At 39.6% G+C, this 23,950-nt stretch overlaps 1 protein-coding gene and 3 gene segments (V, D, J or C); all 4 read left to right on the top strand.

Annotated features, from left to right (window-relative positions):
- LOC101027262 (uncharacterized) overlaps window positions 1–23,950 on the top strand; it is an 834,796-nt gene that overhangs the window by 104,610 nt on the left and 706,236 nt on the right.
- Window positions 161–644, top strand: LOC108714898. The segment is given in 2 exon segments: window positions 161–246; window positions 325–644. Coding segments are annotated over 2 exon segments (363 nt in total).
- LOC121400770 lies at window positions 8,560–9,067 on the top strand. The segment is given in 2 exon segments: window positions 8,560–8,641; window positions 8,727–9,067. Coding segments are annotated over 2 exon segments (387 nt in total).
- LOC121400768 lies at window positions 16,396–18,476 on the top strand. The segment is given in 3 exon segments: window positions 16,396–16,575; window positions 17,924–18,059; window positions 18,145–18,476. Coding segments are annotated over 3 exon segments (633 nt in total).

Below are 23,950 nucleotides of genomic sequence, written 5' to 3'. Positions count from 1 at the left end.
AGTTTCCTTGTTGGGAAATATTTATCGTTTACAAATAGGCCGGTAGTCGGTCAAGTTGGTTATATTAACCCGTAGCAAATTATGCAAATACAATTCAAATGTTCTGTTTAGTTCCTTAAAAAAACCTGTAGCTCCTAGCCAAAGCAGAGGAATTAGATGTTCTACTTCCAACTGCCAGTACCATAACTCACGCTGTCAGTATGAAGTTGTTTCTAGTTTGTTCATTGTTCCTCTCAGGTTTATCAGGTAAGAATGTTCAGGAGATACTAGATAATTCCATTCAAACTCGAGCTATAAACTGTTTTTATATCTAATCTATTTCAGGGGTTCACTCTGATATACAACTTGACCAGTCAGAGTCAGTGGTGATAAAGCCGGGAGGGTCTCACAAACTGTCCTGCACAGCCTCTGGCTTCACATTCAGTAGCTATTATATGCACTGGGTTAGACAGGCTCCTGGGAAAGGATTACAGTGGGTGTCTCGTATAAGCGGCGACGGGGGTAGCACAGTCTATGCTGATTCAGTTAAAGGAAGATTCACCATCTCCAGAGACAATAACAACAACAAATTATATCTGCAAATGAACAATCTACAAAATGAAGACACTGCCGTGTATTACTGTGCTAGAGACACACAGTGACAAATAGTCTCAGAGCAGTGCAGCAAAAACTCTGATCCTGCCCTTCCATAATCTTGCAGTAGGGGGAAAAAAATACATTAACAAACAATGGCATTTACAAGATAAAAGCATATGTATATGCCAGAAACCTTTTTTGTGGAATGTATAATGTATAAAGCAGAAATAGTAGATGAAAATCCAGCTGTGGAAAGATTATCTTTATAATGGCAGGCAAGCAGGTTTCATATGCTGAAAATATATGACAATAATGCAGACAAAATAGAGCTTTACCTTTACTTTATTCTCTCTATAAAAAAACATACTAAACCAGTTGTTCACCTTTAAGTTGAGCTCTTCACCAACTGTAGAGTCCAGCAAATTAATTGTAGGAGTATGCTATATAGACCCCCCTAATGAAAGTGACGAGGCTAATATCCTGATGCAAATAGAAAAGGCTGCTAGTTTGCAGAAAGTAATGATAATGGGGAATTTTAATTACCCATATGCTGACTGGAGCAACAGTACTGCCAGGTTAGTAATGGGAACAAGTTTATAAACTTGTTGCCGGACCATTTTATGGGACAATTTGTTGAGGAGCCAACCAGAAAAAATGTTATACTGGATCTAGTGATCTCTAATGACCCAGAACAGATAGTGAATGTGCAAGTAATTGAGCCCCTGGTTAATAGTGACCATAATATGATATCATTTAATGTATGGTGCAAAAGCAAATATACACTGGGGCAACACAATCATGAATTTCAGAAAAGTTAATTTTAGTGCCTTGAGGGCTGCCCTTCAAAGCATAGATTTGGTCATTATGTTTTCAGCTAAAAACACAGAACAGAAATGGTTGCCGTTTAAAATTATATTAAATCATTACTGTTCTCAATTTATTCCCTTAAGGCAGGGGTCCCCAACCTTTTTCACCCATGAGCAACATTCAGATGTAAAAAGATTTGAGGAGCAACACAAGCATGAAAAATGTTCCTGAGTGGTGCATATAAGAGTTGTGATTGGCTATTGGTAGCCCCTATATGGACTGGTAGCCTACAAGAGCCTCTGTCTGGCAATATACCTGGTTTTTATACAACCAAAACTTGCTTCTGAGCCTGGAATTCAAAAATAAGCCCCTGCTTTGAGGCCAATGGGAGCAACATCCAAGGGTTTGGAGAGCAACATGTTGCTCAGGAGCTACTGGTTGGGGATCACTGCCTTAAGGAGTAAATGTAGAAGCTCTAAGAATAACCCTATGTGGCTCAATAAATAAATAAATGTTGTAAAACAGCAATCTGGAAGGCAAAGATAGGAAACAAGGAGTGCATTGCAGCTAAGGCTAAGACTAACCACAAAAATGTATAAAAAGTATATTAATAGTAAAAAGATGTGGGTGGAGAGTGTTGCTCCTTTAAATAATGGTACCTGTATGGTTGTAACAGATACAGAAAATGCAAATGTGCATTCAGTGTATACAATAGAGGAGAGGAGTTCCCAGGCTCACTTCATACCTGCCCTGTCAATCTAGTAAGTGGCTGACTCATGATATGATTCATAAAGCTTTAATAAAAATGAATGTAAACAAGGTACCAGGGCCAGATGGCATACACCCCCAGGTTCTAAGAGAGCTTACTTCAGTTTTAGAGTGGCCCCTATTTCTAATTTTCTCAGATTCACTTTCATCTGGTATGGTACCTATGGATTGGAGAAAAGCTGATGTCATTCTAATATCTGAAAAAGGATTACAATCTCAGCCTGGCAATTATAGGCCAGTAAATTTGACATCTGTGGTGGGCAAATTATTTGAAAGCTTGTTTAAGGGGTTGTTCACCTTCCAAACACTTTTTTTAATTCAGTTGTTTTTAGATTGTTCCCCAGAAATAAAGACTTTTTTCAATTACTTTCCATAATTTATTTCTTACTGTTTTTCCAAAATTGGCAGCTCAGTAATTCAGGTGAAGACTGTTACAATTTTGTAACATTTAGTTGATACATTTCTCAGCAGCATCTCTGAAATTAGAGTCCTGTGCGGGTCCATTTTTTGGGACCCGACCCGTACCCACAACCCGCAATCCGCAACCCGGACCTCGACCCGCAACCCGCATTATTACCCGCTTGGAACCGCTACCCGACCCTACCCGCAAGTACCTTATCCGCAACCCGGACCTGCAACCCGCTGACCATCAAGAATCAGGAAGTGCTGTCATTGTAAACCGGAAGTGACATCTTCGGAAGTAGACATGATTAGAAAAAAAGGAGTAAAACAGGAAGTGCTGTCAATGTAAACCGGAAGTGACTTCATTGGAAGTAGCTGTGACCAGAAAAAAGGAGTAAATATCGCAATTGAGAAGACCCGCGGGCCGACCCGCGTCTTTACCCGCACCAGAACTTCTCCCCAGGTTTTTGCCGGTAACCCGCTGGTACCTGACCTGCTGCAGGACTCTATCTGGAATATTAGCAACTATTGTTTCAAGTCTACGCTGCCTATAATGAAACTCAGGGGTTCTGCTCAGCAAGGACAAAGATAAGAAATGTATCAACTAAATTTATCAACTAAATGTATCCATTTTAAACAGTTAACAGAGTCGACACCCCTCCCAGGGCTGCTTCAGAAGGTGAAAAATGACACTTTACACTTCAATATTAGAAAAATAGTCACACATAGTGTGACAGGGTCTTTGGGAAACACCACTGTCTTAGAGGAAAATGCATATAAAATAGTGCATTTAAACGGCAAGATATGTGTTGCAGAGGGATATCCAGCAGAGGTAGGTTAATATTCACTCTCACCAATGTAATTACGTGGCAACTGAGGGAGAAGCTACCTGAAAATGTAAAAGGTCTGTGTTACCATAGCTCAGGGCTCTCCAGGGAAATTAGGTGCTGTGAGAGACAGAGCTGGGCAGAAGGAGCTTTGCTGCCAGCAAGAGAGTTCCAGAGGTTGGAGCCTAAATCCCTTGTGGGGAAAGAAAGAGAAAAGGACTGGCAGAGGCTAGTGAGTCTGAATCCCTGGAGTAAGCCAGCAGGGCTGAGTGTGAAGCCCAAATGCTCTGAAGTTCCAGAGGGTGAGAGTTTCCCTTTATGGTGAGTGACCAGAGGGGGGAAACCCCTGAATGTTTTGCAGTGTATTTGCTGAACTGTACCCTGCATGTTCTACAGTGAAGTTGTTTAACTGTAACCTGAACATTTTTCTGTTACCTTTTTGTTGGGAATGTCCAGTGCTTAATAAAGCTGTGTTTTGTCCTAAACCTTGGTGTCCCTGTCTCTATGCTCTAAATCCTATGCTACCTCCCTACCAAATTGTAATTCCCCCAAAAAGTGCATGTGCAGGCCAGTGGCATGTCACAATAAAAGATAGAATTTTATAAAAGCGCTTGATACTTTGCCCCAAAAACAACTGCTTTCTAAACTAAGGTCTGTTGGGCTTCATGAAGTTATTTGCACATGGTTAGGAAACTGGCTACAGGATCGGGTACAGAGGGTGGTTGTTAATGGTACATTCTCTACTTGGAGTAAGGTTCTTAGTTGGGTCCCTCAGGGCTCAGTATTGGGTCCACTTGTAATAGAGGAGGGCATTGTAAGTAATGTATCAGTGTTTGCAGATGACACAAAATTATCCACCCCGATTTATTCCATCCAGGATGTGGCATCCTTGCAACATGATCTTGACAAACTGGCAATCTGGGCAGCTAAGTGGCAAATGAGATTCAATGTTGATAAATGTAAAGTCATGCACCTGGGATGTAAAAAGATATGTGGCTACGCAAACTGTAAGAATGACCCCCTGTGTACATCACTGAAAAATAAATGTCAGTAAGACAATAATGAAGTCTCCTGGGCCACTTCACGAGAGTTAATGAAACAGTGATTTTCAAGCCTTCTGTTATTGATGAGATCTTATTGCAAAAACATGGGAAATTACTTGAGGAAAAACACATTAAATCATCAATTGAAATTCTGCTTTCTGATAATAGGAAACATTTATTATGTGAACATATAAAATATTTTAGTAACTTTTTACAATTAATTAATATTAATATTTTCTACTATAAAATATTTAATATGACCTCTCCTCTTTGCAGGTATCCTGTGTGAGACATTACAAGAGTCTGGTCCTGGAACTGTGAAACCCTCAGAGTCACTCAGACTGACCTGCACAGTTTCTGGGTTTGAGCTAACTAGCAATGGTGTGTAGGGATGTAGCGAACTGCCGATTTGGTGTTCGCGAACGCCGTTCGCGAACACCGGCAAAAAATGTGAACGTTCGCGGACAGTTCGCGAACTTCGAACACCCGCTAAAATCGTTCGATTCGAACGATCGAAGGATTTTAATCATTCGATCGAAGGATTTTCATTCGAATCGAACGATCGAAGCATTCGATCGAATGCTTTTCATTCGATCGAATGCTTTTCATTCGATCGAATGCTTACAATCGTTCGAACGAATGGAAATCGTTCGATTTTTAGCGGTCGAAGGAATTCGAATGGTCGAATGGTCGAACGATTTGTATTCGAATCGAACGCAAACTCAAAATGCGAACGTTCCCAAGCGTTCGCGAACATCCGGCGGACGCGAACGGTCGAAGTTCGCGCGAACTAGTTCGCGGGCGAACAGTTCGCTACATCCCTAATGGTGTGAACTGGATCAGGCAGCCTCCTGGGAAGGGACTGGAATGGATTGGAGCTGTATGGGCTGGTGGGGACACAGCTCTTGCTGATTCCCTGAAAAGCCGTGTTAGAATTACTAGAGATACTGGGAAGAAGCAGGTCTACCTCCAAATGACTGGGATGGAAGTTAAAGACACTGCCATGTATTACTGTGCAAGACACACAGTGACAGAAGAGAATGAGGAACTCAGACATGACAAGAGCAAAGGCAAATTCCCATTCTGCCCCTTTTAATACCTCCTAATGCCCATAAATGAACCATACACCAATTTAATTTTGAATGGAAATAAATTTCTTTGCCACAGCTTTATTGAACATACATAGATAAAACAGTGTGTTTAACAATTGAACATTACATGACAATAATATGACAGACACAAATTAATTCATCATAACATTTTAACTGACCTGTTCCCTGAGTCCCTGGCAATGTAACCTTGAAAAATTGCACATTTTATTGTACCGGCCACCATCCACCATATTTTCCTAACATGGTGGGTATGTAAGTCTTTTGTGCCATAAAGCTCCTTAACCAAAAAACCACCTCTCAGAAACCCCTTTGCTGTTAGAGAGGACTTTACCAACAACTCCCATGACATTACCATCCTGAGTATCTTCAGTTTTTCCTCAACACTCCCCTTCCTTGCCAGGGACCCTCCCCTAAAACTCACCCTGAATTTCCTTCATTCAATCACCCTTTGCCACTGCTGTGAAGACTAGCAATACCATATCCTGATTGGACTCCGGTATCTTTTCATGAAATGGCTGCCGAGCCTATAACCAACGGAACCAGATTCCTTTGTTGGCTCCGCCCTCCTCCATTCCACCCTGACTGCCTGAATTGTTAAACTTTGATACATTAAACAGAACATTTCTTAGCAGCATCAGGACAATGCCAGCAGATAATGTATTAATTAAAATATTACACACTAAAGTTAAACTCAAAATAATGTATCAAATGTTTAACGATTTAGAAAATTGGCAACCAGTCTTACTGAGCTGCTGCTGGAAAGTATAAGAGGAGTGGGAAATTAAACTTATTCATTCAAGAATAAATTAAGAAAGACATGTAAAACAAGTCATGTCATTTAATCATGAAGGATGTTACTCTACATGGGCACAAAAATGGTTGTAGTGTAACTTGACAGCACTTGTATCCAAACATTATCCTTGTGCTTCCATACAGTTGCACTCAGAGCCATTGCTTCCATTCTGCCTCCTGTTGCAACAAGTGTAGATATTGAGACAAGGGAACCATGGAGATCATGCAACATGTATTAAAATCCAAATATTGTAATGTATTTTGGTGCATTGACCACAAATCGTATCACACTCAATACCCCCTGCCACTAAAATTATGCTGGAATTTGAAATTGCAATTTGCACAATGTATGTCAAGTTTTGGTATCCCAAAATGCAGAACAAACGACATATCTCCAGTCACAGCCTTTTCGATTCAAGATGAGCCCTCTGCTACTCTGATGTCGCCAGGTCTTAAATGCGAGAGAAGCAAGGGGGGAGTTCTGGGCAGACAAGGGAACCATAACATATTAAGGATGGGGAAAGAGGAAGCATAGTAGAGGGACAGGCTAAGGTCATTACCAATCAGATAGTATAGAATCAGGAGCCAGAAATGTAGTGGAGGACAGAGGCTGGGGTCAAAACCAATTAGTAACACAGAACAAACGGTCCGAGAAAGTGGTCAGTAACAGGCAAAGGTCAGTACAGGCAATAAACTAGCAGAAGTTAGGGACAGGCAGGGGTCAAAGAACAGATAATCAGACTTGAATTAAACCCAGGAACTATCAGGACATGGACCTACTTTGGACAGGGAGAATTATGCATGGCGCCTTTAAATATTTTAATTTTGCACGGGATGACATCACAAGCGTTAGAAGCCAAGCGGAAGAGAGGAGGCAGCGGACATCCCCACCACCTCCCAGGTATTACAATTGTACTTGTGTAAATAAATGGCCCTTGAAAACTTCTTTATAGATATACTACCCTTTTAATAAACTATATTATACATGTGTCAATTGATATTACAGTTGGACATGAGAAATATTGAATTCACTGTTCATGGAATGATTATTAAGAACTTATAAATTACATTGAAGTCACAGCGATTGTGAAATGAAAGGGATTAATTGGGGCACTTGTTTGACAAGGCAGATGACAAATGTATTCATAAAAGTTATGGGAAGCATAAACATGTACAGTTTTATGTATGTTTCCAATCCTATGACTAGTGCCAGAAAGTAATATTACCTGTTGGAAACCTTTCCTTCACTTGCACTTAGTTGAGAAGCAGCCAGACTGCAAAAATATACATTTCTATTGTCCACTGCATTTACAGTTGGACAGGAGTTCTTTTTAACTAATTAACAGGTGGCATTGTTTTTACAAAATTCATAATATTAGAAGTTATAGCCTTGAAATGATAAAGAAAATAATACAAATTCGCAGAAGAGTGCTCTGAGCATTTTTACATTTTTTTTTATCAGTTCAAGGCTATAACTTCTAATATTATAAATTTTGTAAAAACAATGCCACCTGCTGTTCATTTTTCTGATAAAAGGTGCAAAGTTTGTTACAGTTCTTGACACATAAAGCAACAAATCACCATGTAGGGAAAGATGCCAGGGTCTTGCAATGTTACTATTTTTACTTTATTTTTACTATTTGAAACTTAAATATATGTAGAATTTCTTGTTAGAAATGGAATATTGCAATGTTACTATTTTTACTTTATTTGTACTATTTGAAAGCTAGAAAAATGGATTTTATTGTAAAGTATAACATATTTCATTTACTTTCCATTAATGGGAAAGCTGCCAGGGTCTTGCAAACTGTCCTGCACAGCTTCCACAATAATACTAAACTGGATAGTTTCTTTGGTGGGAAATATTTATTATAGCCAGGAAGCATCTGATAATATAAGTGTAATACCCCTGCTCTCCAGGAATGTTTAAAAAACTGAGAATTACAATGAGCTTTCACCAAGTACCATTCGCATTTTCACCTATTAAAACCACATTTTTCTCAAATGTTTATTGCATTTTGGGTATAAAAATAAAAATCCCCTTTGGGGGAATATATAATACTTTAAAGTTCTTGTACAAGTAAATGTATATATTTTACAAATAGGCCGATAGTCAGTCAAGTTGGTTATATTAACCCATAGCAAATTATGCAAATACAATTCAAATGTTCTGTTTAGTTCCTTTATAAAAACCTGCAGCTCCTAGCCAAAGCAGATGAATTAGATGTTCCACATCCAGCTGCCAGTCCCATAACTCACGCTGTCAGTATGAAGTTGCTTCTTGTTTGTTTATTATTCCTCTCAGGTTTATCAGGTAAGAATGTTCAGGAGATACTGGATAATTCCATTCCTCAAGGTATCACTTATAATAAACTGTTTTTATGTCTTATCTATTTCAGGAGTTCACTGTGATATACAACTTGACCAGTCAGAGTCAGTGGTGATAAAGCCGGGAGGGTCTCACAAACTGTCCTGCACAGCCTCTGGCTTCACATTCAGTAGCAACTGGATGAGCTGGGTTAGACAGGCTCCTGGGAAAGGATTACAGTGGTTATCTGATATTAAATATGATGGGAGTACAACACGCTATGCTGATTCAGTTAAAGGAAGATTCACCATCTCCAGAGACAATAATAACAACAAGTTATATCTGCAAATGAACAATCTACAAACTGAAGACACTGCCATGTATTACTGTACTAGAGACACAGTGACAAATAATCACAGAGCAGTGCAATAAAAACTATTATCCTGCCCTTCCACAATCTTGCAGTAGGGGGCAAAAAAGACACAATAAACAATGGCACGTACAAGATAAAAGCAAATGTATATGCCAGAAACCATTTTTTGTGGAATGAATGATGTATAACGTATATTACAGAAACGTGTCAGAGCTATAGAATTATTCAATGAAAATCCAGCTGTGGGAAGATTGTGGGATAGCTTTTATAATGACAGGAAATCAAGTATATTATGCAGAGAATAGACAGGGACATAATAATAGAGAAAAAAAATTGAGCTTTGCCTTTACTTTATTCTCTCTAACACATTAAATCAGTGGTTCACTTTTAAGTTAACTTTTAGTATGTTGTTAAAGTATGTAGTTAAAAGTAATTTTTCAATTGGTCTTCATTTTTTCTTTTTTATATTTTTTGAATTACTTGCATTTTTTCTTTTTTTTTCCAGCTTTCAAATGAGGTCACTGACCCCTTTCAAAACCAAATGCTCTGTGAGGCTACAAAGTTTTTATTATTGCTACTTTTTATTACTCATCTTTCTATTCAGGGCCTCTCCTATTCATATTCCAGTCCCTTATTCAAATGAGTGCATGGTTGCTAGGGTAATTTGGACCTTAGTAACCAGATTGCTGAAACTGCAAACAGGAGAACTGCTGAATGAAAAACTAAATAACTAAAAAACCACAAATAATAAAAAAATAAAAACGAAATGCATATTGTCCCAGAATCTCACTCTCTACATCAAACTAAAAGTTAATTTAAAGGTGAACAACCCCTTTAACAGGGTGCTTGTCTATTTCTTATGGCTGAAAATATAGTCTTTAGTGAGGGGCGAAAAAAATTCGCCAAGAGTGAATTCACAGCGAACTTCAGTGGTTTGCCACCGATGAATAAATTTGCGAAACTGCGTCAAAAATTTGCTGCGTCAAAAAAACTTTTTTGATGCCATTCACTATTTTGATGCCCACGACTATTCTGACGCCCGCGACTATTCTGATGTGCGTCTAAATTATTCTGATGCCCATTAACTTTAATGCATTTGAATATAATGCGAATAGTCACCTACGTCAAAATTGTCACAGGCGACAACATTTGCCTTTCGTGAATTTTTTGCCGTTTCATGGATTTCAAGGGAAATTTGCAAATTTCCTTTACGTCCTTCAGGCAGCACACAAATGAGCACACAAATGTAATGAGTATTACCTCTGCTCCTCTCCTGGTAGGACAGAAAAAAGATAAAACCAATTAAGCACCTATATACACACCTCCCCCAACACCACTTCTCCTATGTTATTTTTTTCTGTCCTGCCTGGTAGAAGGTGGATAGGACTGGGTCCGAAGATCCAGGCCCCTAGGGGGCTTGAAGGCCGCAGGATTGACCATGTTAGCATGGGTCAGATCCGGGGGTGAAGAGGGACTGAAAGACCCCTTAGGCAAAAGGCAGAGTACCTGTGTGGGTGCTGCGGAAGTTTTTTCTGGCAGCAGCAGCGATGTGCGGGCTGGTCTCTGCAGTGCGCGTCCTCTGTGTGCTGGGGCGCATCGGAGTGACGTCATCGTATGCGGAAGTGCAGGGATTCAGACGGAGAGGATCGTGGATCTCTTCTTTTTCGGTGCGGTAAGCTGTTATTTCCTCTGATGAGGGTGTGGGGACGTAGACTAAGGTTATTTAAAGCTGCTGAGGATCCCTTTTGATTGCCCGTGCTGTTATTCAGTTCCTGCGGTACTGTGCTGCCAGGCTGCTGAGAAGTTGTGGGCTGCTTAAAGGTACATGTTGTAGCCTTGCTCCCATGGTTCACGTAACGTAAATACATTGATTGATGTATTAGTGATCATGTATCCTTTTTTCCCCAGATGTCAGTTTGTGGGAAAAGGAAGAGGAAGTCAAAACAAACTTTGTGTGCAGGATGTGATCTGCCCCTACCTCAGGATTGTTCTGAGCCCTTATGTGACAACTGTGCTAGAATAAGCCCGGCTGAAAATAACCCAGATGGGTTTATATCTTGGTTCAAGGGTATGCTATCAAAGGCCTTTGATGAAGTAAGGGCATCTGGGAGTTCTACTCCTTTGCCCAGGAGGGCTAAGAGGAGAGTTGATCATGTGGAAAGCTCAGATTCAGAAGATTCTCATTCTGAGGCGTCATCATCCTCTTCTTCAGTACAATTGAGATCAAAAGATGAATTCTTTTTGTTTCCAGTTGATAAAATTCCTAAACTGATTAAGGAAGTAAAGAAAGTTATAGGGGTCAAGAGTGCTGACCCGTCTGAAGCAGTAAAGCAGGATTTATTATATTTTTCAGAGAAAAAATCTGCAGAGTTTCCGTTACACCCATCCATAAAGCATTTGATGGAGGTGGAATGGCAGAATCCAGGAAAGAAGCCTGATGAGTCTAAAAGATTTAAATCTATGTTTCCTGTGGATTCTAAAGAAATACAGCAATGGGAGGATCCTCCAAAGGTGGATGTTCCGATAGCTAGATTATCCAGGCGTACTACTATTCCTGTGGAAGAATCGGCTATCAAGGATCCTTTGGATCGTAGAGCTGAATGTGCCCTGAGAAGATCATATTTTGCAGGGGCCAGTATATGTAAACCATCACTAGCTGCAGTATCTGTGTTTAGATCTCTAAAGTTCTGGGTAAATTCTTTGGAAGAAGAGATTGATGCAGGTATGTCAAGAGACGATATTTTGGATATGCTGTATCCTATTAAATTGGCAACTGATTTCCTTTGTGATGTTGCAATCGATTCAGTGAAGCTGGGGGCTAGGACTATGGCCCTGTCTACAGTCGGTAGGAGAGCACTATGGTTGAAGGCCTGGTCGGCGGACCTGGCTTCAAAGAATGCCCTAATTGTGATGCCCTTTGAACCAGGCAGATTGTTTGGTTCTTCTTTGGATAAGTTGTTGGACAACCTTACCACAGGAAAGGGGAAAACTCTTCCTCAAGATAGGCCTAAGTCTCGGAGAAGGCAGAATTTTCAAGGTTACTCAAAGAAATCGCCTACTCGATCAAGTTCTTACAGAAGGTCCTTCAGAGACCGAGATGGAGGCAGAGACTTCAGAGATAGAGGAAGGTGTTTTGGTGGAAAAGTTCCCCCTAGGGAAAGGGGACAAAAGAAGGATGCTTCCGCTTCTAAGTCAGCGGGCTTCTGACGCCAGAAGGCAGGAAGAAGTGGGAGGCAGATTGGTCTTTTTTCTTCCAGTTTGGGAAAGAATGACAAGAGATTCTTGGGTTCTAAAAATTATAAAAGAAGGGTACTTCATTTCTTTCAATTGTCCACCAGTGAGAAAATTCTGTTAAAGTTTAAATCCAGATAAGCAGAAAGCCTTGGAGTCGGCAATTTGGGAATTTATCGACAAAAAGGTTGTGGAACCAGTTCCAGTTCTAGAACATCAGAAGGGAGTATATTCTCATATTTTTTTGGTTCCAAAAGCAGATGGCCGTTTTCGTCTGGTGATAGATTTAAAATTTCTGAATTTGTTCATAAAGAAGGAGAAGTTCAGGATGGAATCTATAAGGTCCACAATCAACATCTTGCAAAAGGAAGATGTGATGATAACCTTGGATCTGAAGGATGCGTATTTAAACATTCCAATTCATCCAGCCAGCAGGAAGTTTCTGAGAATAGCTGTCTTTCTGGGTTCCACGCTTTTTCATCTACAATTCAAAGCTCTCCCGTTTGGAATTACGTCAGCCCCAAGGGTTTTTACGAAAGTCATAGTGGTTATAGCAGCCCTTCTCAGACAACAGGGTCTGTTCGTGGTTCCATATCTGGACTATTGGTTCCTCAAGGCCTCTTCTCAACATCAAATGTATCTGCATCGGGAGATAGCAATCTCGATCTTGATGTCTCATGGTTGGATTTTAAATGAAGGAAAAAGGTATTAGTGCCTCCTTCCCACCCTAAAATAAAACATCTGAAGCATTTATATGTGTGCCGTCTTGTGTTGGCTTGAAAATATACATAGGGGAAGTGGTGTTGGGGGAGATGTGTATATAGGTGCTTAATTGGTTTGATCTTTTTTCTGTCCTACCAGGAGAGGAGCAGAGGTAATACTCATTTGTGTGCTGCCTTTGGACTAAAGAAAATGAAAATTTCAGGTAAGACTAAATTTTAAATTTTTTGGCCCATCACTAATAGTCTTTCTAACTACCCTAGGGCCTCTCCCACACTCTGAACCACAACTAGGTTAGCATACTGTTACTCACAGATCAGAGATTTCCTTCCGTATTTCAGCCATGTCACACAGCCTACTTCTAAATAAGCTGTTGTGCTGCACTTTTTCCAAAAATGCTGCCATTCTCTAGGCCCACTCTTTTCTTTCAGACCCCGTGGTGATCTTGCTTTCTTTTATGTGGCACCAGTACATGGTTATTTAGATGCAAGTTTGCTTTGCCAATTGACACGGTTCAATGTGAAAACCTCTGGAGGTGGCAGTAGCTCCAGGGCCCCCCTGAATCAATCAGTACACTTTACAAGAATCTCAAGAGGAGGAAGGGTGGACCCAGTAGTGCAAAGTGAAACTATGCAGAAGTCCAAGGAGCAGTTGTTGGCACAAGTACCATAAACAGTATATTTTACTAATATATTTTGTGAGCACAAATGCATTTGTAAATAACCTGCATACTCTTTCTGACAGGCTGTTCCAAAACATCATTTTCTTCTTCCAGAAACTAAAAGGGTTATATAAAAAAGGCACTGGTTTGCCAAGGGAAGCAATCCATAGCAACCAACAGGTCGAATTTACTGGCCAACCGTTTAAAAGCAAACATCTTATTGTTTGCTATGGGTTACTATTACTAGGTAAACTTAGTGCCTTTTATCGTTTATAACATATGGGGGTTAGTGAGCTCCCATTATAAGGAGCCAGAGATCTTGAACAAAGCATTCCAGAGTTGTGACATGATGGCACTATATGTACCTATAGGGTTAATAGCCCCTATGGCTTTAAATCGCTACACAATTGACTCCTTTTGTTACTAGGCAAAAGGGCCTGTATCAAAGTTAGTTCACTTACATATTTACCTTATTGTCAAATATTGTCAAATAGGTATGGTGTCTGTTTCCTGTCACACTAATATAGTGTTGATGTAGCATTTCCTCTATAGCCTCCATCTTCTGACCCAAGTGAATGTGTTTGAGGAGCTGGGTGTCAACACAGCCAGTAATTTTTCTGCCCTAGAGAAATAACCCCCTTAAGTAAAAGCTGGTAAAATGGTGGATCAGATTCAGGTGCTCTGGTAAAGCTAATTGCCAAGATTTCTATATAAATATTATATTGTATACACATTCTTGTGCCGACTTGTACATTATTCACATTACAACATTAGAAAATAATATCATCATAAACTTTATCCATATTCCAGTGAAAAGATATACTGTATTTAACACATCCTCCACAAATACAATTTTGGAATATCTTAACCAAGAAAAAAATACTGAAAAATAATTTAAGAAAAATACAGGATAACTGCAGTCCCAGAATAAGATCTCTCTGAATTGTCATTTCCTTCATAAATCAAGCCAAACATTAAGCTTTTTAATTCCTTTGGAGCAACACAATTGAGTTTGTGTATCGAGAATACTTCTAATTTTAACAACTCAATGCATACTGTATGTCAGCACCCCTTGATCTAATTCTGGCTGTTGGGCAATATATATTTATATATGCATCTGGATTAAAACACCAGGTCTTTAGCCATTGACACACTGATGTTGGATGGAGAATAGTGGTGGCCAAAATGCTCACAGTTGATAATGTTACTAAATGAGAAGCACTATGTATGCAATACACTCCTGTACTTTTGTGCAATTGCAGGAGTTGGTTGAAGAAATCTAGGTTCATGGATTCAGATTACTTGGTCCCATTTTGCAGAATCCTCAGTCATCACAGGACCCCAACCCCACTGCAACACAGCACAGCACTGCAGCACTTAATTGTCCATATTGTTGTCTGATGCATCGACTTGTCCTCTCTTCTCATTGAATGATTAATATGATTTTTACAGCAGGGCACTTTTCTGCTTGTTTGAATGTGCCTGTTGGTTTGTTTTCAGTATACAATTATAAATTAAGGGCTAATATAAGTAAGTGTGTGTGTGTGTGTAGATGAGAGAGGATAACATAAAGCCTGCTATGATTATGCGCCATTTTCTATGTAGACAGGAGAAATTGATCTATTATTATCATTGCGTACTGTGTTTTCATATATATATATTGTACCAAATTACCTTCTGGGTAGCCTGGCAAGTTATGGGTTCCTTAAACAGACGGGTACAAAGTAAAGATGGAACTCTCTGTTTTACTAGAACATGAAAATCAGAACCATGAACAAACAAAGAATATCAGTAAAGAACAAAGTAATACACTTATTAACCATTTATTAACCCCTGTGGTGCACCACATATAACTGACAGTTCAGGCCTGCTTGTTGTGTACACTTTACGTTGGTGGGCACTTATCTGTAATCTCTGGTGTTTCATTCATGAATTCCAGTACATTTGCAATCCGTTCATGTGTATCCATATGGTTTTTCCAGAGAGTGCAGTGTCCAGTAGTTAGTCCTGGCTCTCCTTTGGATATAACTGGGCCAGTAACTAAGATCCTAACAGGCGCTGGAACCTGGGGCTCTAACCTACTCTGATCAGAGAAGGGGCCTGACTAATGAACCTTCTGGTTCTTATGGTACAATTCCCTGAGTCCCTTTAGTGGCCTAAATGAAGAGTGAAGTCCTTCCCTGACTGACACCCACTGACACACTAAGTGGAATCTGCAGTTGGTGCAGCTTTCCCAGCACTTTACCAACTTTGCCTCCCAGGGGATCTCGCTGCTGCTGCCAGATCTGTGCCTGCTACCTCCTTGCCTTCCTGCCTTGCCTTCTTCTTTTCCAGCATTCCCTACACAGTCATATGGCATCAGCCTTACTGTTTCCGGATTGCTATCTGTAGGCTGGAGGTGACCTTTGCATCATCCTCATTTGCCTGCCTAATACAGTATATACAGGTATGGGACCTGTTATCCAGAATGCTCCAGACCTGGGGTTTTCTATATAATGGATATTTCCATAATTTGGATCTTCATACCTTAAAAGAGAAACAAACCCCTTATTAAAAAAAAAACCTACCCCACATAGGCCCCCTCCCTCCCCCCAAGCTTAGCTGCTACCCCAGGCAAATGCCCCTAACTTACCCCTCAGTGCAGATGGGTCTTCGATAATCTGACAACAAAACCGGCGTGGCGGCGTATGTGCAGTTGGAGCAATTTCCTAGTTCGTGACAACCGCACATGCAGCCAAATTGACAGAAATTGCCTAAGTGCCGGAAGAAGACACAATGCCGAAGATGAAGATGGCTGCCGTGAATTGGATCACACGCGCTGCCACAAATAGAAAGTCACACATGAGCACATGCAGCAGAAGGAGCCAAGCGGAAGGGAAGAGGTGGCGGGCGTCACTGCAGGTGAGACGACGGATGTCCCCACCACCTCCCAAGTATTACAATGTACTTGAAAAAGTAAATGGCCCTTGACATGTTTTCTACAGATATACTACTCTTTTAATACCCCATATTATACATGTGACCATTGATGACACAGCTGGACATGAGAAATGCTGAATTCACTGTTTATGGAATGATTATTAAAATCTTATAAATTACACTGAGGTCACAGCGATTGTGATATGAAAGGGATTGATTGGGCCAAGACAAGTCAGATGGCAGATGTACTCATTAAAGCCATGGGAAGCATATACGGTATGTATTATGTATGTTTCCAATCATATTAATAGCACCAGAAAGCATTACTACATGTTGGAACCCTTTGCGGCCCTTGCACTTAATTGAGAAGCAGCCAGACTACAGATATATATAAATTTCTATTTTCCACTGATTTTACAGTTGGACAAAAGTTCTTTTTAACTAATTAGCAGGTGGCATTGTTTTTACAAAATTCACAATATTAGAAGTTATAGCCTTGAAATGATAAAGAAAATAATGTAAATTAGCAGAAGAGCGTTCTGAAATTTTACATTCATTTTTTTATCATTTCAAGACTATAACGTCTAATATTAAGAATGTTGTAAAAACAATGCCACCTACAGTTCATTTTTCTGATAAAAGGTGCAAAGTTTGTTACAGTTCTAGTCACATAAAGCAACAAATCACCATGTACGATTTATTGGAAGCCTGTTTAAAAGCAAATATCTTATTGGTATCTGTGGGTTATCACCTTTGCAACCCTTATTACACACGGGGCTAGGCTTGTAAGAGGATTTATTACCTACAATAACCAAATGTGCTCAATGTGGCTGAGTGGCTGAGGGCTATTGGGGAAGAAGTAATAAGATGAAGTCAGACATTGAATAAATATATGTAGAATTTCTTGTTAGAAATGGAATATTGCAGTGTTACTATTTTTACTTTATTTTTACTATGTGAAAGTTAAAACATGGATTTTATTGCACTTTATTCAAAGTAAGACATATTTCATTTACTTTCCATTTGTGGGAAAGCTGCAAACTGTCCTGCACAGTTTCCACTGGAAGCTTTAGTGACAATAATACCAAATTGGGTAGTTTCTTTTTGATCTCCAGGAATGTTTAAAAAACGGAACATTATAATGAGCTTTCATCAGGTACCATTCGCGTTTTCACTTATTAACACCACATTTTTCTCAAATGTTTATTGTATTTTGGCCCAGTACATGGTATAAAAATAATAATCACATTTGGGGGAATATATAATACTTTAAAGTTCTTGTATAAGTAAATGTATATCTTTTACAAATAGGCCAATAGTCGGTCAAGTTGGTTATATTAACCCATAGCAAATTATGCAAATACAATTCAAATGTTCTGTTTAGTTCCTTTATAAAAACCTGGAGCTCCTAGCCAAAGCAGAGGAATTAGATGTTCTACATCCAACTGCCAGTCCCATAACTCACGCTGTCAGTATGAAGTTGTTTCTTGTTTGTTTATTGTTCTTCTCAGGTTTATCAGGTAAGAATGTTCAGGAGATACTAGATAAATCCATTCCTCAAGGTATCACTTATAATAAACTGTTTTTATGTCTCATCTATTTCAGGAGGTCACTGTGATATACAACTTGACCAGTCAGAGTCAGTGGTGATAAAGCCGGGAGGGTCTCACAAACTGTCCTGCACAGCCTCTGGCTTCACATTCAGTAACATTGATATGAGCTGGGTTAGACAGGCTCCTGGGAAAGGATTACAGTGGTTATGTATAATTTATCCTAATGGGGGTACCATATACAATGCTGATTCAGTTAAAGGAAGATTCACCCTCTCCAGAGACAATAATAACAACAAGTTATATCTGCAAATGAACAATCTACAAACTGAAGATACTGCTGTGTATTACTGTACTAGAGACACACAGTGACAAATAGTCTCAGAGCAGTGCAGCAAAAACTCTTATCCTGCCCTTCCACAATCTTGCAGTAGGGGGCAAAAAAGACACAATAAACAATGGAATGCATAAGATAAAAGCAAATGTATATGCCAGAAACCTTTTTTGTGGAATGAATGATGTATAATGTATAATGCAGAAACGTGTCAGAGCAATAGAATTATTCAATGAAAATCCAGCTGTGGGAAATTTGTGGGATAGCTTTCATAATGACAGGAAATCAGGTTTCTTATGCAGAGAATAGACAGGGACATATTAATGGAGAAAAAAGTGAGTTTAGCCTTTACGTTATTCTCTCTAACACATTAAATCAGTGCTTCACCTTTAAGTTAACTCTACATCATACTAAAGGTTAATTTAAAGGTGAACAGCCCCTTTAACAGGGTGCTTGTTTTCATATGGCAACACAAAATGTAAGTGTTTCTTATAGCTGAAAACATAGTCTTCCTAACTAACTACCCTAGGGCCTCTCCCACATCATTCTGAACCACCACTAAGTTAGCATCCTGTTACAGTTTCAGCCATGTTGTACAGCCTACTCCTAAATCAGCTTTTGTGCTGCACTTTTTCCAAAATGCTGCCATTCTCTAGGCCCACTCTTTTCTTTCAGACCCTGTGGTAATCTTACTCTCTTTTATATGACACCAGTGCATGGTTATTTAGATGCAAGTTTGCTTTGTCAATTGGCACGGGTCAATATGAAAACCTCTGGACGTGGCAGAAGCTCCAGGGTTCACCTGAATCAATCAGTACACCAGTGGCGTAACTACTTGCAGGTGGGCCCTGGCACAGGGTGGGCACCAGGCCCCCCTGTCAAGGCCTCCCCCCATGAATTGGGTGCTGGAGTATTGCTGGCATGCACGCTGTAAATTCTCCCCCTGCCACTCGCGATAACTATTATTGTGGCTCCAGTGGGCCCCAAGGGAGTGCAGGCCCTGGTGCATTCTCACCCGCGGTCACACCACTGGTAGTTACGCCACTGTAGTACTTTTTACAAGTGCAAAGAGTAGGAGGGGTGGACCCAGTAGTGCAAAGTGAAACTATGCAGAAGTCCAAGGAGTAGCTGTTGACACAAATGCCATAAATGGTATATTTTACTAATATGCATAATATTTTGTGAGCACAAATGCACTTGTAAATAACCGTTATACTCTTTCTGACAGGCTGTTCCCAAACATCCTTTTCTTCTTCCAGAAACAAATAGGGCTATATAAAAAAAAGGCATTGGTTTGCCCAGGGAAGCAATCCATAGCAACCAATCAGCAGGTAGAATTTACTGGTCATCTGTTTAAAAGCAAACATTTTATTGTTTGCTATGGGTTACTATTACTGGGTAAACTTAGTGCCTTTTATCTTTTATTACATATGGGGGTTAGAGAGCTGCAATCCCATTACAAGAAGCCAGAGATCTTGAACAAAGCATGATGACATGATGGCACAGAGGGCTTGTCTAGCAAAGCAATTCTGCCTCTGTAGGTACCTATAAGGTTAATAGCGCCTATGGCTTTAAATCACTACACAATCAGCTCCTTTAGTTACTAGGCAAAAGGGCTTGTATGAAAGTTAGTTCACTTACATATTTATCTTATTGTCAAATAGGTATGGTGTCTGTTTTCTGTCAAACTAATATAGTGTTGGTGTAGCATTTCCTCTATAGCCTCCATCTTCTGACACAGGTCAATGTGTTTGGGGAGCTCAGAGCTGGGTGTCAACGCAGCCAGTAATTGTTCTGCCCTAGAGAAATAACCCCTTAAGTGAAAGCTGGTAAAATATTCAGGTGCTCTGGTAACGCTTATTGCCAACATTTCTATGTAAATATTATATTGTATACACATTCTGACTTATACATGATTCACATTACAACATTAGAAAATAATATCATCATAAACTTTATCTATATTCCAGTGAAAAGATATACTGTAATTAACACATCCTCCACAAATACAATTGTGGAATATCTTAACCAAGAAAATAAATTTAAGAAAAATACAGGATAACTGCAGTCCCAGAATTAGATCTCTCTGAATTGTCATTTCCTTCATAAATCAAGCCAAACATTAAGCTATTTAATTCCTTTTTAGCAACACAATTGAGTTTGTGTATCGAAAATACTTCTAATTTTAACATCTCGATGCATACTGTATGTCAGCACCCCTTAATCTAACTCTGGCTGTTGAGCAATATATATTTATATATGCATGGATTAAAACACCAGGTCTTTAGCCATTAGCACATGGGGCCACTGCTGTTGGATGGAGAATAGTGGTGGCTAGTGATGGGCGAATTTGCGCCGTTTCGCTTCGCCGAAAAATTTGCAAATTTCGCGAAACGTTGAAAAATTTGCAAAGCGGCGCCTCGTTTTTGGCGCCGGCGTCCGTTTTTGACGCCGGCGCCCGTTTTTCCGACGCCGGCGCCCGTTTTTGGCGCCGGCGTCCGTTTTTTCGAAAAAAAAATTTTGACGCCGGCGAATTTTTGCCGCGAATTTTCGCAGGCGTTTCGCGAATTTATTCGCTGGCGGCGAAACGCGCAAATTCGTCGCGAATTCGCGCCTGGCGAATAAATTCGCCCATCACTAGTGGTGGCCAAAATGATTACAGCTGTTACCAAATGAGAAGCGCTATGTATGCAATACACTCCTGTGCTTTTGTGCAATTGCAGGAGTTGGTTGAAGAAATCTAGGTTCAGGGATTCAGATTAGTTGGTCCCATTTTTCAGAATCACAGGACCCCACCCCCACTCAAACACAACACAGCACTGCAGCACTTAATCGTCCATTTTGTTGTCTGATGCATCGACTTGTCCTGTCTTCTCATTGAATGGTTAATATGATTTTCACAGCAGGGCACTTTTCTGCTTGTTTGAATTTGTTTGTTGGCGTATTTCCAGTATAAAATTATACTATTTAGTTATTAACTATTTATTAACCCCTGTGGTGCACCACATATATCTGAGAGTTCAGGCCTGCTTGTTGTGTACACTTTACGTTGATGACACAGTCATATACTGCTTTGTAAGAGTTGCAGTGACAAACCGTTCCAAAGAAAAGTGAAAACAATAATCATGTTCTTCTGTAATCTTGCAGTAGGTGGAAGCAAACTCATGTTAATATCTCATTTATACATTCAAACCATATTCACTTTCTAGGAACATTTTATTTATTTATCTCTTAGGGGGTTATTTATCAAGGTCCGAACTTATCTCAATATTTTCTGCTACAAACTCCGATCTAAGCCGCTCGGGTTTTTTAACGCTTATTTATTATTACATTTTCAAGAAAATTAGCTTAGCAGTAAAAACTCAGATTTTCACGATTTTTTCTGAGTTTTCACCCGAAACCTCAGATTTTTGCCCGAAACCTCCGAAAACTTTGGGGTATTGCACGAGACCCAACATGTATCAAAAAATCATTGGGACTTCTCCCATTGACTTATATGCAACCTCAACAGGTCTGAGATGCCGGGTTTTCAGATTCTGAGTTTTCCAGCCTTGGGGTTTAATAAATTCCGAAAAATTCGTGATTTTTTAAAAGCCCGATTTTATTAAAAAAAAATCACAAATTTTTCGTGATTTTTGGATTCGGACAATTGGGACACTAATATTAGTAATATACATATGCTTGCACAATTTAATTGGCTGAGGCAGAAATAGTCTGTTCGTAAGGCTGGGGTTCCAGTCTGAGTGAGAAATTCATAACTTTAGGTCGGTACTGCAGGGACAATGCTTGTTGCTTGTCTTGGGGGATAGAAAACTATTTGAGATGAAAACTGCTTTTTAAAGATTTTCATATGCTGAAAGTTACATTTTATTTACTTTGGTTCATTTTTGTCATAAAATAATGTAACAAAAAAATCAAATATAAAATATTATAAAGATGAAATAGGTTTGGGCCTAAGGCTTGCAAACAAACAAATACAATAAAGAAAATTAAGACACGTGATGTTTCCTGGATGTTTTCAACAGAGTTGATAAATCTCCTCACAGGGATTTTCCAACTTTCCGCTACAGAACTTAGCACATGGATAAAGCAAGTTGATGACAGTTTATAGCTCAATGTAGATAATCAGATTGTACATGAATTTACCTGCTTATTGATGATGAAAAAAGAAATGTTCTATGTGAGAGGTCATTTATAAAAATGTAACAGATTTAAAAGTATTATAAAACCATTAAAAAATAAAACTAAATTCTAAACCACTGAAGGCAGAGAAGATATCCTAGAAAATGTCTAGGAAATGACACAAATGCAGTAGAAACATTTTTAAATTATTGCACTATTTTATATTAAGTTAAATGGTCAGTTTGATTAATGTAATTATTGCTTAACACTGCCTTTCCTCAAGCTGTCTTATAAGCAGATTGTATTATGCAAATCCTTATTTTCCTTACAGTATATAAGACATTAACAATTTCCTGTAAGACAATTAGTGAATGACATTTCCTGTTAACATGGACTTCATTATTTTTTTCATTTTAATGTTTTTTTCTCCATCATGTAAGGAACAGATAAAATATTTTAGTAACTTTATTTTAACCATATAATATTTAATACAATCCTCTCGTCTTTGCAGGTATCCTCTCTCAGACATTACAAGAGTCTGGTCCTGGAACTGTGAAACCCTCAGAGTCACTCAGACTGACCTGCACAGTTTCTGGGTTTGAGCTAACTAGCAATGATGTGTACTGGATCAGGCAGCCTCCTGGGAAGGGACTGGAATGGATTGGAACTATAGCGACTGGTGGGAACACATATATTGCTGATTCCCTGAAAAGCCGAGTTACAATTAGAGATGGCGCGAACTGTTCGCGCGAACATCGGGTGTTCGCGCTCGCCGGAAGTTCGCGAACGTCGCGCGACGTTCGCCATTTTGGGTTCGCCATTGTTGGCGCTTTTTTTTGCCCTCTCACCCCAGACCAGCAGGTACATGGCAGCCAATCAGGAAGCTCTCCCCTGGACCACTCCCCTTCCCTATAAAAACCGAAGCCCTGCAGCGTTTTTTCACTCTGCCTGTGTGTGCTGAAGAGATAGTGTAGGGAGAGAGCTGCTGCCTGTTAGTGATTTCAGGGACAGTTGAAAGTTTGCTGGCTAGTAATCGTTTTGATACTGCTCTGTTATTGGAGGGACAGAAGTCTGCAGGGGTTTGAGGGACATTTAAGCTTAGGTAGCTTTGCTGGCTAGTAATCTACCTTCTACTGCAGTGCTCTGTATGTAGCTGCAGTGGGCAGCTGTCCTGCTTCTGATCTCATCTGCTGACTGCTGCAATAACAGTAGTCCTTGTAAGGACTGCTTTTATTTATTTTTTTGTTGTTTTACTACTACTACTACTACTACTATAAGAGCCCAGTGCTATTAGTCTAGCAGTGTTGGGGAGTGGGACTGGTGTGCTAATCTGCTGCTCCTAGTAGTTCAGCAGCACCAACTTTAATTTTTTTTTTTTAATATTCATTTTTTTTTATTTTACTTT

Source organism: Xenopus laevis, chromosome 1L (genome assembly GCF_017654675.1).
Source record: "Xenopus laevis strain J_2021 chromosome 1L, Xenopus_laevis_v10.1, whole genome shotgun sequence".
Classification (NCBI taxonomy): domain Eukaryota; kingdom Metazoa; phylum Chordata; class Amphibia; order Anura; family Pipidae; genus Xenopus; species Xenopus laevis.
The sequence above is the reverse complement of the archived record's forward strand: the minus strand, read 5'-3'. Positions and strand labels throughout refer to the sequence as shown.